The sequence below is a fragment of the Camellia sinensis genome, chromosome 9 (assembly GCF_055761805.1).
Source record: "Camellia sinensis isolate YWXY chromosome 9, ASM5576180v1, whole genome shotgun sequence".
Taxonomy (NCBI): Eukaryota; Viridiplantae; Streptophyta; class Magnoliopsida; order Ericales; family Theaceae; genus Camellia; species Camellia sinensis.
The window spans coordinates 152,639,308-152,651,648 of record NC_138969.1 but is presented as its reverse complement, the minus strand read 5'-3'; the positions used below and the strand labels follow the sequence as shown (position 1 = coordinate 152,651,648).

Here is a 12,341-nt window from a genome sequence, read left to right as displayed (position 1 = left end):
AAAATCATAGTATATCAGTTTTAGGGCGATATTGGGCTTGAGATCTATTAGGTCATGAGACTAATGTTGTGTTTGGTTAGGGGATTTAAGGAGGGATTTGGAAAGGGAAAGAGAAAAGGTGTGTGAAGTGAAATATAAGTTTATTTTATTCATATTTCACCTAACTTTTCCCTTTCTCTTTCCAAATCCATCCTCAAATCCCCCAACCAAACACAGCATAAATGATTCACCATTGTAAGTTTTGCAGACTAATAGTCAACAGTGAATTGACCGTCACGGATACAAGTTAAAGTTCTCCCTTACACCAATTGATTTTAGGCGAACTGATAAAAGCTAGGACTGATAGAATCGTTTGTCCTAATCCTCCGACTCACCCTTCTAATACTATCACATCATCACAATTTGAATTCAATTGTCCCAATAATTTGTCTGTCTTCTAGTATTGTTTGGTCATCACAGATTCATAATTACAAAGATGGACAAAGGAGTGGAAATTCATTGGCCTGGTAATATATTTTGCCAACACAAAATCTATTAAAATTCATTAATATGTTATATAGCTTGAATTTATTTTATTTTTTAGTTTTATACCTCTATCATTATTTGCTAGAATCAAATTTATTGACCCAAGGCATTCAAATATTTTAGTGATTTTTTTTTTTTTAAAATCAATAGAAGAATTTATAAATATAAAGGTAATTACGTCAAACATATAAGACATTTAATTTTGAAAGAAAGTCTAAAACATAACCTATATATATATATATATATATATAACAAAACAAAAAAAGCAAGAGATACAAGAAATATTTTAAAAAAATAAAAAGAAAAAACAGGTCAAAAAATCAAAATCCTAACCTTCTAATGAGATGCATAAACTTTTGATCAAACGGTTAAATATCTCACTTTACAAATAGATACTTTCACTAGAATTAGGTTTCAATCACATAGATCATTATAAAATTGATTGGGGTTGACATTTATTAGTGAATGGAGTAACATTGTTTTGAAACATGGCATGTTATGATTGGCAATTGATGCTTAAAAAATGGGAAGAATGTTTATAGTATAACTTAGAAGTTAAAAAAAAATAGCAAATTTAAAGTGTTTTATGTGGACTAAAGTTGAAGTCAAAAATTGCCATAACCAAAAGAAGAAATGGAGTCAAAAGGAATTGAACCTTTAATCTTAAGCTTTGAGGTGAACAAAGGCACTAGAAAACAATAATTTTATATACACACAAAACTGATTACAGAATTAATCACATAAAATAATTTTAATTATTCATGTTAGGTTGTAGAACCTACTAGGAAGTTGGTCCATTCCTATAATTCTAAGTGTATTTTTTGTTGTTAATTTTGCAATTGATTCTGTGTTTGTAAAATTATTGAGAAAAAAAAAATCCAATTTAGATATAGTTGTCACTTTTTTGCACTTATATATGATATTTTAATTGTAGCATGACCCTACATATCCTCATGTGTAAGTGGTTCACCATCTGATATTAGGTCTTCACCATTCAATGGATGGGTCCTCCCCCATTAAATAATGCCCACTCAGATCGACATCAAACAGCTTCACAACTCTGTCCATGAACCAAATTTGAGGGAATTGAAGAAAGAAAAAGAAAAAATTAAAAATAAAGGGAGAATTTTTTTTCCCGATACATCGGAAATAAAATAAAGGGAGAATTAATGCTTAAAATCTCGTTTGGGAACAGGTTAATTTAGTAATTTTTTGACTATTTGGTTAAAATATGAGCTAAAAAAATTAGTATGTTTGGGATGACTTTTCGATTTTTTACGAAAAGATATGCAAAAAGTAGAGAGAAAAGAGAATCTTTGACTTTTTAGTATGAGTTGTTGGCTTTTTAATTAATTTAGTAAATTTTTGACTTTTTGGCTAAAAAGTTTGGTGGCCAAACGAGGCCTAAGTATTGAAAAAAATTGAAAATGGGATTTAAGTCCATTTCAAATGCAATTAAAGGGTAAATTACAAATACACCCATGAAGTTTACTTAAAATACAGATTACTCCCTGTAGTTTGAAAAATTACAAATACCCTCTTATTAGAATTTTTTATTTAACAGAATTAACTAAAAAATAGAATTCATAATTGCTCTCCTATACAATAATAAAATTACCTAAATTATTAATTTAAACATATTTTTAATATCATTAAAAACTATTAATTAACTTGATGATTTATTAATAAAAGAGGTGATTTGTTATGAAATTAGAACCCCGAGGGAGTAGAATGTAATTTTTAAAATCACAGGGGGCGATTCGTATTTTAATCAAATTTTAAAGAGTGTCATTACAAGAAAAAACACTTTCCGTGACCAACATTTTGGTCGCGAAAAGTACCATATTTGGTCACTAAAACCTTTTCGCGACCAAAATATGTTGGTCGCGAGTTGGTCGCTAAAACCTCGTCACAGATAGTTTTCTGCAACCAAAAAAGCCTTTGGTCGCTAAAAGTGACCATTCGCGACCAACTTTTTTGGTCGCGGAAAGTCCAATTCATATTAGCCAAAAGTAAACTTTTAGCGACCAAAGATAAGTTGGTCGTCAAAAGTCAACGCCTTGACCCAAAAAAAATAATTCTTTTGTGCTCCCTGAGACTTGAACTCCTGACCAAGGAGTCACCATGCACCCAATCCATTCTGCCACTCTGCCAATAACATACTTCTTGTTCATATTTGGCAAAAAAAATATATAACCCATAAAAATTGGGTTATATATTATTTTATAAAACTTTTAATGCCTAAATAGAAAAATAGCATGTAATTATAGTATCATTTTTTTTAAAATTTATCCCACCATAACTTTCCGCGACCAACTTTTTTTTTTGGTCGCCAAAGGGTAATTTTCCGCGACAAAAAAAGCCTCTGGTCGCCAATAGCATACTTTCCGCGACTAATTTTTTTTTTTAGTCGCCAAAGGGTAATCTTCCGTGACCAAAAAAGCCTTTGGTCGCCAATAGCATACTTTCCGCGACCAACTTTTTTTTTTGGTTGCCAAAAGGTGATTTTCCGCGACCAAAAAATTGTGGTCGCCAAAAGTTAAATTTTAGTCGCAGAAAGTGGACTATTTGCGACCAAAAAAAATAGGTGGTCACTAAAAGTATTTTTTTCTTGTAATGTGTATTTGTAATTTACCCACAATTAAATAAGGAAATTCATGAGAAAAATGAGATTTCACAAATGTAAACCAGCCAAAATATTGAGAATGTATTATTTTACGAACAAAGATGTCCAGAAAACAAATACATAACAACATATTAAACTTTTCTGACTTTTAGATTCTCAAACCTCGTATGGATGTGGGTATGTATAGGCTCAAAAAGTAACATTCTCATGATGGTGTATGAAGTATATAATAAGATAATTATGTAATAAATGAGAATTATTTTGCACAATTAATTGGGTTTAAAATATGAAATAAATTTGAGAGTTAAAAGAAATAATTTATTGAATTAATTAAACAATATTTTATTAAAATTTTCAACAATATCCACTTGCACATCTATATGAAAGTACAACTCTTTTGTTCAACTTTCTTTTTATTTGCAATTCCTTTTTTTTGGTAAATTACAAACACACCCATGATATTTACTTAAATTACAAATTATCTCATGTGATTCTAAAAATTACATTATGCCTTCTAAGGTTTCTAATTTCATAAATAGATCATTTTATTAATAAATTATCAAGTTAATTAACAATTTTTAATAATGTTAAAATTTTATTTCAATTAATAATTCAGATAATTTTATTATTGTATAGGTGAACAGTTAGAAATTTTACTTTTTCAATTAATTCTGTTAAATAAAAAATTCTGATATGAAGGTATTTGTAATTTTTCAAACCACAGGGGCAATTCGTATTTGAAGCAAACATCTGGAAATGTATTTGTAATTTATCTTTTTTGTAATTTTGAGAATGTATTTGTAATTTATCTTTTTTTTATCTATGAAAGTAATGGTGTTTATAATTAAATTGTAGAGCTTTTTTTTTTTTTTTTTTTTTTGTCTTTTTTTGAAAAAAGAGAAAGACAGACAAAAAAAGAAAAAGAAAAAGAAAAAGGCCAATGTGAATATTTAATTTGATTGTCCTTCTCCTTGTCACTCTATTACCATGAGGTTTGCTCATTGGTCCCCATAAAAACAAACTATAGAGTATCCAACCACAAAAGTACTTTAACTTGCACCACCCTCTTGTCCCCATCTTAATATGCTTTCCAATATATGTATACACCACCAACTGGCAACTGCTTGTCCTATTAATTATAAATGAGTACTGCTAAATATTATTAGTTGTTTTTTTTGTATCGTTTTATGTCATCATGGTCAGTGGCGCCATCAAGGGATGAGAAGGGCACATGCCCTTTCTCAAATTTTAAGAAAATATTTTTTAAATTTTGAAATGTTTTGAATTTTTATTTTTATTTTTTTGTAAAATTACATATGTATATATATTCTTTTAAAATTTTATTATTCACCCTTCAATAAACTTGACACAAATTAACTAGAATATTGCCATAGATTCACTCCTTATTTGATTCACAAATAAATTTATAACAACATTTCATTTTATTAAATGTATTTATTGACATTTTTCATTTTTATTTTCATTGTATATTATCTTTTTTAAAAAAAATGTTAAGATGGTTTTATTTTAGTGATATGTATGATTTTAAAATAACTTTACAATATTGATATTATTTATTTTTTATTTAATATTTTACAAATTGAAACTTTATGTTCTAAACCGACCTAACTCAATAATTTATTTTAGTATTTGTCTCTTTTCGATAAAAATCCAACTCTTTCACTGACAGTGGTACATAGCTAAATATTATTTTTTTACGTTATTTTCTTAATGACAATTTTTAAGCAAGCAAACAATCAAAAAAATTTATATAACGAGTCACACAAAACCGTGGTAAAATCAATGAGATATAGTATATAAATTTTTTCTGGTTTATAGGCTTTTTCTTTTTTTAAAAAAAGTTGAGTTTTCAATTTTAATATTCTGACTGATCTTTTTAGATACACTTAATCTAAATATATTTAAAAAGTTAAAATTTTTGAATTAAATACTAAAACATACACACACAAAAAAAAGCACATTTTTGTATTTTTTATTTATTGAATTTTTTAAAAAAAATCTCCACAGATATTTTACTTTTTAAGTACATGTAGATTTAGTGTATTTAACAAATAAAATTTGTTAACTAAAATATTAAAAAAATTACTAAAAATAAAAAATACAAATACAAAATCAAAAATTATATTTGTAAACTCAAAAAGCTAAACAGAGTGTATTTCTTATTACAAATCTTACTTTTTTGGTTGGTATACTGTTAGTTTGATGGACTAGTAGGGATTATGATGAGACATCTAAGTATGGGCACATCTCTTTTCAAAAAAATTTATATATACTATGCATTTTAAGTTATACAAAATGCATCAAAATTTATTTTGAGATTCTCACTATATTGAATAAATAAAAAATTTATTAATAACAAGAGGAAAATAATTTTAAGAACCGAGTCTTTTTGTCGCAAAAAAAATTGTGTTTATATATATAATCACAAAATTGTGTTTACAAAATTGTCTTTTTGTGTTTAGAAAAAAAAATTTTGCTTAGATATCATGGTGTGTGTGTATATATATAATTATATAAAATGTATGTATGAGTTTGTGTAAGTATTGTTTTACTTTTTTAAGAATATCTTTTTCACTGAGTAACTATTAGCCACTTTTAACCCAATATTCGTCAGATTTAATAATTGTTAAAACAACCATGCTGCAGACTCCCAGTAGGAGTCGCACCCCCAGTGAGGTGGCGAGTCCCCACTGGCTGAAACTCAAAAAAAAAATAAAAATAAATAAAACAGTTTTTTTTTTGTCCAATCATAGCGCGCCACCTCACTGGGGGTCTACCCCCAGTGGGATCCGAAGCATTTTTCTTGTTAAAATTACAAACGCATCATGGTAACCCCATTGCTAATATATATATAGATTTATATTTGTGTGTGTCACTTTTGCTCTAGTGATGCATTAACGTGAAAGAGAGAGAGGATCACAAAAACTTCACAATAATAGATATACAATTTATTGAAATCTTCATCACCAACACCAAATACAAAATCATATACTGATCACACACACTTGTGCTTTTCAAAGCATGAAGACTATGCAAAGCAAACACAAACCAACCCACAAATTAGTCCTATACTCACCAACACTTTTTCCTACTAAACCAGATATATATTAAAAAGAAAAGAAAAGAAGACATTAAAGTTTAAACATCACTTGATTAATTGTTGATTGAAGCTCATGGCACATACTCTTCTGGACTCTCCTGAAACTCCTTTTGGATCTGGTACCCATCCATGGAGTTTTTGTACTCATATGAGTTCTCATTGTTATTCCCATAATACCCCTTGTTATTGTCATAAACTCCTCTTGAATTCTCATACCCCTTATCATAATTATTCTCGTTCTTCATGTCATAATAGTACTTTCCATTTTCCAAAAACCTTGTATCACTCATGCCTTGCTGCTGGGTATTGTAGTTGTTGGCACTGTTGTAGTGGTTGTTGGTGGCGTCGGTGGTGGCAGTGGAGGTGGAGGGTGTGGTGTAGCCTCTGTCCATGAGCCTTGTGTCACTAAAGCCTTGTTGACCATTGTAGTTGTTGTTATTGTTGGTTGTGGGGTAGTCTCTGGCCATGAACCTTGTGTCACTCATGCCTTGTGGGTCAGATTCAGTCACATAAGCATCCTTGTTGTAGTAGTAGTTGTTGTTGTTGGTGTAGCCTTTGTGCATGAATCTTGTGTCACTCATGCCATGTGGGTCCGATTCAGTCACATAAGCCTCCTTGTTGTAGTAGTAATTGTTGTTGGTGTTGTGGCCTCTGTCCATGAAACTTGTGTCACTCATGCCATGTGGGTCAGACACATAGGCATCCTTGTTGTTGGTGTTGGTGGTGGTGTAGCCTCTGTCCATGAACCTTGTGTCACTCATTCCATGTGGGTCAGACTCAGTCACATAAGCATCATTGTTGTAGTAATAGTTGTTGTTGTTGTTGTTGGTGTTTCCATTGGTGGTGGTGGTGGTGGTGTACGGCTCTTCGGAATTGGTTTCATATGGGTGGTTGGTGGTGGTGTAGGGTTCAGAAGTGGTCGTTTTGGTGGTGGTGGTGGAGGTGGGGAGGTGACCAGAGCCGGACTCATGGCTATATAGGCCATAGCCATTTTGGGTATCAGGGGTGAAGTTTGGCTCTTGCTCTTGTTTGCTCAAAGGTTGTTCTTTGTTGGGGACTTGTACTACTGTCTCTTTTGCATTGTTGTTTTTGTTGGTGGTGGTGGTGGTGGTGGTGGTGGAGGGGGTGACTTTACTGAAGAATTGGATGTCTCGGGCATGAACATGGAGAGAAGACGAGAAAGCAAGGAAGAAGAGGAATGAAAAGTGTTTGGCTGAGAGAGCCATGAATGGATAGAGAAAGAGAAAGAGAAAGAGATTGTGTTGGTTGATGTGGAATGTAGTTGTATTGTGGGAAATTGCAGGGATGGTCTTCTTTATATGGAGGTTCTCTCACTTTCTCCTATGTAGTACAGTCCTTATAGTGCAATATGTAATTCTTAAAATAACAACCCCTCATGTTAAAAAAAAAAATGTAAAAATTGAAATTTAACTTAAAAACGACATTTTTTTGTATTTGTATTCAAACTTGAATAAAGCCACCGAAATGATGAGGTTTTTAACTTTCCTCCTCTATTTTAAAATACTATAAATTATAAGAAAAGAAAAAAGAAAATTTCAAATTCACTCATTAGAGGCATACAGGAGAGGGGAATGGATGATGATTGTCGTCCCTTGGATAATAGCACTCTAACATAATGGAAAAGTTACTCATAAACTATTCCAAAATAGATATGACTTTTATTGGATCAGTGGACCGTGATAAGTATTATTCACTCAATTTTACTGTTCAATCAAATACTAGGTCTAATGGAGAGTTTGGGTACTTTCGTAATTTTCATGTGCTTATGTATAACCCTAATTCTATACTTATAAATAGATGAGGGGGCGCTTCTTTTCGGTTAAGAGAGAATTGTATTTTTTTTTTCATAGTGAAAACCACAGCAGCCATGGACGTAACCCTATTCTAGAGTGAACCACGTAAATCCTTGTATTCTTATGTGTGTGATTTGTTTGATTCGTTAATTTCTTTCTTATTTGTTATTTCGTGTCTCACCGAACTTGGTTAGGAAGGGTCAATTCCTAACAATTGGCATCAGAGCATTGGTTCGAGTGAGAGCGATGGCTACAGACGAAAAGGTTCGAATCGATAAATTCAATGGCACAGATTTTGGCTTTTGGAAGATGCGGATTGAAGACTATATGTATTAGAAAAAACCGTATAAGCCCCTCTAAAGGACAAAACTAGAAAAGATGAAGGATGATGAGTGGACTCTTCTTGATCGCCAAGCGTTAGGTGTTATTCGGCTAACGTTGTCTTCTAATGTCGCGTTTAACATAGCGAAGAAGAGACTGCAGCAGGTCTCTTGGCAGCACTCTTAAACATATACGAAAAATCCACTGCCTCAAATAAAATTTATTTGATGCGTAGATTGTTTAATCTGAGGATGACAAAAGGGGCTTCGGTGGCTGAGCATCTGAACGAATTCAATATTGTGGTAACACAATTGAGTTCTGTATTTATCGAATTTGATGATAAGGTTAGGGCTTTGATTCTTCTATCTAATTTGCCAGAAAGTTGGAATGGTACTGTAATGGCAGTAAGTAATTCTTCAGGAAAAGAAAAGTTGAATTACAATGATATTCGAGATTTAATTCTAAGTGAAGAAAGTCACAGAAGGGAATTAGGAGAAACATCCGGTTCTGCCCTGAATATAGAAGCCAGAGAAAGATCAGCAGGAAAAAACCTGAACTGCAACAGATCAAAATCCAAACACAAAAGCAAGTCAAGAACTGGAGAGGGACGGAGTTGCTGGAATTGTGGAAAGAAGGGACATCTAAAGGAAGATTGCCCGACATTAAATAAAAACAAAGGTGATCAAAATCAGAAGTCTTCTAATGCTGCAACGGATGAGATTTATGATGCTTTGATCTTGAGCATTGGCAGCCCTCTTGAATCTTGGATTTTAGATTCTGGGGCATCATTCCATGCTACTTCATAAAGGGAAATCATGGACAATTACATTGGTGGTGATTTCGGGAAGGTTTATCTAGCTGATGATGAACCTTTGAATATTGTGGATAAAAGGGGATATAATAATCAGGTTGCCAAACGGATCTGTTTGGAAGATATAGAATGTCAGACATATGTCTGGTTTGAAAAGAAACTTGATTTCTGTTGGACAACTTGATGATGAAGGTCATGTTGTAACCTTAATAGGTGGTCTGTGGAAAATCACCAAAAGAGCCATGGTTGTTACTCGTGGTAAAAAAGAAAGCACCCTTTACATGACTACGAACAATAGGGCTGTAGTAGCAGTTACTAGTGAGAATGAAGACTCAAATCTGTGGCACCAAAGGCTTGGGCATATGAGTCAAAAAGAGATGAAGGTACTTGTATCTACGGGAAAACTGCCAGATTTGTTTGATTCGTTAATTTCTTTCTTATTTATTATTTCATGTCTCACTGATCTTGGTTAGGAATGGTCAATTCCTAACAACTGGCATCAGAGCATTGGTTCGAGTGAGAGCGATGGCTACAGACGAAAAGGTTCAAATCGATAAATTCAATGGCACAGATTTTGGCTTTTGGAAGATACGGATTGAAGATTATCTGTATTAGAAAAAACCGTATGAGCCCCTCTAAAGGACAAAACCAGAAAAGATGAAGGATGATGAGTGGCCTCTTCTTGATCGCCAAACGCTAGGTGTTATTCGGCTAACGTTGTCTTCTAATGTCGCGTTTAACATAGCGAAAAAGAGACTGTAGTAGGTCTCTTGGCAGCACTCTCAAACATATACGAAAAACCCACTGCCTCAAATAAAATTTATTTGATGCGTAGATTGTTTAATCTGAGGATGACAGAAGGGGCTTCGGTTGCTGAGCATCTGAACGAATTCAATATTGTGGTAACACAATTGAGTTCTGTATTTATCGAATTTGATGATAAGGTTAGGGCTTTGAGTCTTCTATCTAATTTGCCAGAAAGTTGGAATGGTACTGTAACGGCAGTAAGTAATTCTTCAGGAAAAGAAAAGTTGAATTACAATGGTATTCGAGATTTAATTCTAAGTGAAGAAAGTCGCAGAAGGGAATTAGGAGAAACATCCGGTTCTGCCCTGAATATAGAAGCCAGAGAAAGATCAGCAGGAAAAAACCTGAACTGCAACAGATCAAAATCCAAACACAAAAGCAAGTCAAGAACTGGAGAGGGACGGAGCTGCTGGAATTGTGGAAAGAAGGGACATCTAAAGGAAGATTGCCTGACATTAAATAAAAACAAAGGTGATCAAAATCAGAAGTCTTCTAATGCTGCAACGGATGAGATTTATGATGCTTTGATCTTGAGCATTGACAGCCCTCTTGAATCTTGGATTTTAGATTCTGGGGCATCATTCCATGCTACTTCATAAAGGGAAATCATGGACAATTACATTGGTGGTGATTTCGGGAATGTTTATCTAGCTGATGATGAACCTTTGAATATTGTGGATAAAGGGGATATAATAATCAGGTTGCCAAACGGATCTGCTTGGAAGATACAGAATGTCAGACATGTGTCTGGTTTGAAAAGAAACTTGATTTCTGTTGGACAACTTGATGATGAAGGTCATGTTGTAACCTTGATGGGTGGTCTGCGAAAAATCACCAAAAGAGCCACGGTTGTTACTCGTGGTAAAAATAAAGCACCCTTTACATGACTACAAACAATAGGGCTGCAGTAGCAGTTGCTGGTGAGAAGGAAGACTCAAATCTGTGGCACCAAAGGCTTGGGCATGTGAGTCAAAAAGAGATGAAGGTACTTGCATCTACGGGAAAACTGTCAGATTTGAAATTGGTGGACATTGACTTTTGTAAGGATTGCATTTTCGGTAAACAAAAGAGGGTCAGTTTTTCAAAGGATGGCAGGAAACCGAAGTTAGAAAAATTGAAGTTGGTTCATACAGATGTGTAGGGACCTGCACCAGTTTCATCTCTTAGAGGATCATCATACTATGTTACCTTTATCGACAGCTCAACGAGAAAGGTATGGGTTTATTTTCTGAAACATAAATCTGAAGTTTATACTACTTTTAAGAAGTGGAAATCCTTAGTGGAGACTGAAACAGGTTTGAAAATTAAGTGCTTGAGATCAGATAATTGAGGGGAATATGAGAACAATGAGTTCAAGAAATATTATGCAGAAAGTGGAATTAGAATGGAGAAGATTGTTCGAAAGACACCTTAACAGAATGACATTACAGAACGCATGAATAGAACTCTGAATGAACGTGCTAGAAGTATGAGGATACAGGCTGGATTACCAAAGATGTTTTGGGCAGATGCAGTTAACATTGCAGCATATCTGATTAACCGTGGTCCATCTGTTCCATTGGATAGAGAGTTACCAAATGAAGCTTGGAGCGGTAAAGAGGTAAATCTTTCTTTTGAAGGTATTTGGTTGTGTTTCATATATGTATATAGATTCTGCTGATAGAAGTAAACTTGATATGAAATCTATTAAATGTACTTTTATTGGGTATGACATTGATCAATTTGGTTATCGATTTTGGAATGATAAAAATTGGAAAATAATCAGAAGTAGAGATGTCATATTTAATGAGAAAGTAATGTATAAAGATATGGATAAGTCTGCATGTGAATCTGAATTTGAATATGTTACTTGTCATGAGCATGTTGAGTTAGAGGAGATTAGTGAGAGTGATTTGAATAACAGGATTCAGAACAATCCTGAAAAACTTATTCCACAAACTGAGCCACATACTCCTACTCCTAAGTTGAGACAGTTAGAAAGAGAGTCTAAACCTACACAGCGTTGGTCTCCATCTTTACATTATTTGTTGTTGTCTGATGGGGGTGAACCTAAAATTTATGATGAGGCTTTGTAGGTTGATGATTCAATTAAGTGGAAGTCAGCTATGCAGGATGAAATTGATTCACTCATGGGAAACTAGACATGGGAGTTGATTGAATTACCAGTGGGTAAGAAAGTTTTGCACAACAAGTGGGTTTACAGGGTCAAACAGGAACATGATGGAAGTAAATGCTATAAGGCCAGATTGGTTGTAAAGAGATTTTAGCAAAAAGAAAGGGTTAACCACACTAAAATTTTCTCTTCAGTTGTGAAGT

At 33.2% G+C, this 12,341-nt stretch overlaps 1 protein-coding gene across 1 annotated transcript; it reads right to left on the bottom strand.

The window, feature by feature from the left end:
* Positions 1-6,098: 6,098 nt before the first annotated feature.
* LOC114269893 (uncharacterized) lies at positions 6,099-7,620 on the bottom strand. Its single transcript, XM_028211261.2, has one exon. The coding sequence runs from the start codon at positions 7,496-7,498 to the stop codon at positions 6,344-6,346; it is 1,155 nt and encodes a 384-aa protein (XP_028067062.2). The 5' UTR covers positions 7,499-7,620; the 3' UTR covers positions 6,099-6,343.
* Between the last annotated feature and the right edge of the window lie 4,721 nt (positions 7,621-12,341).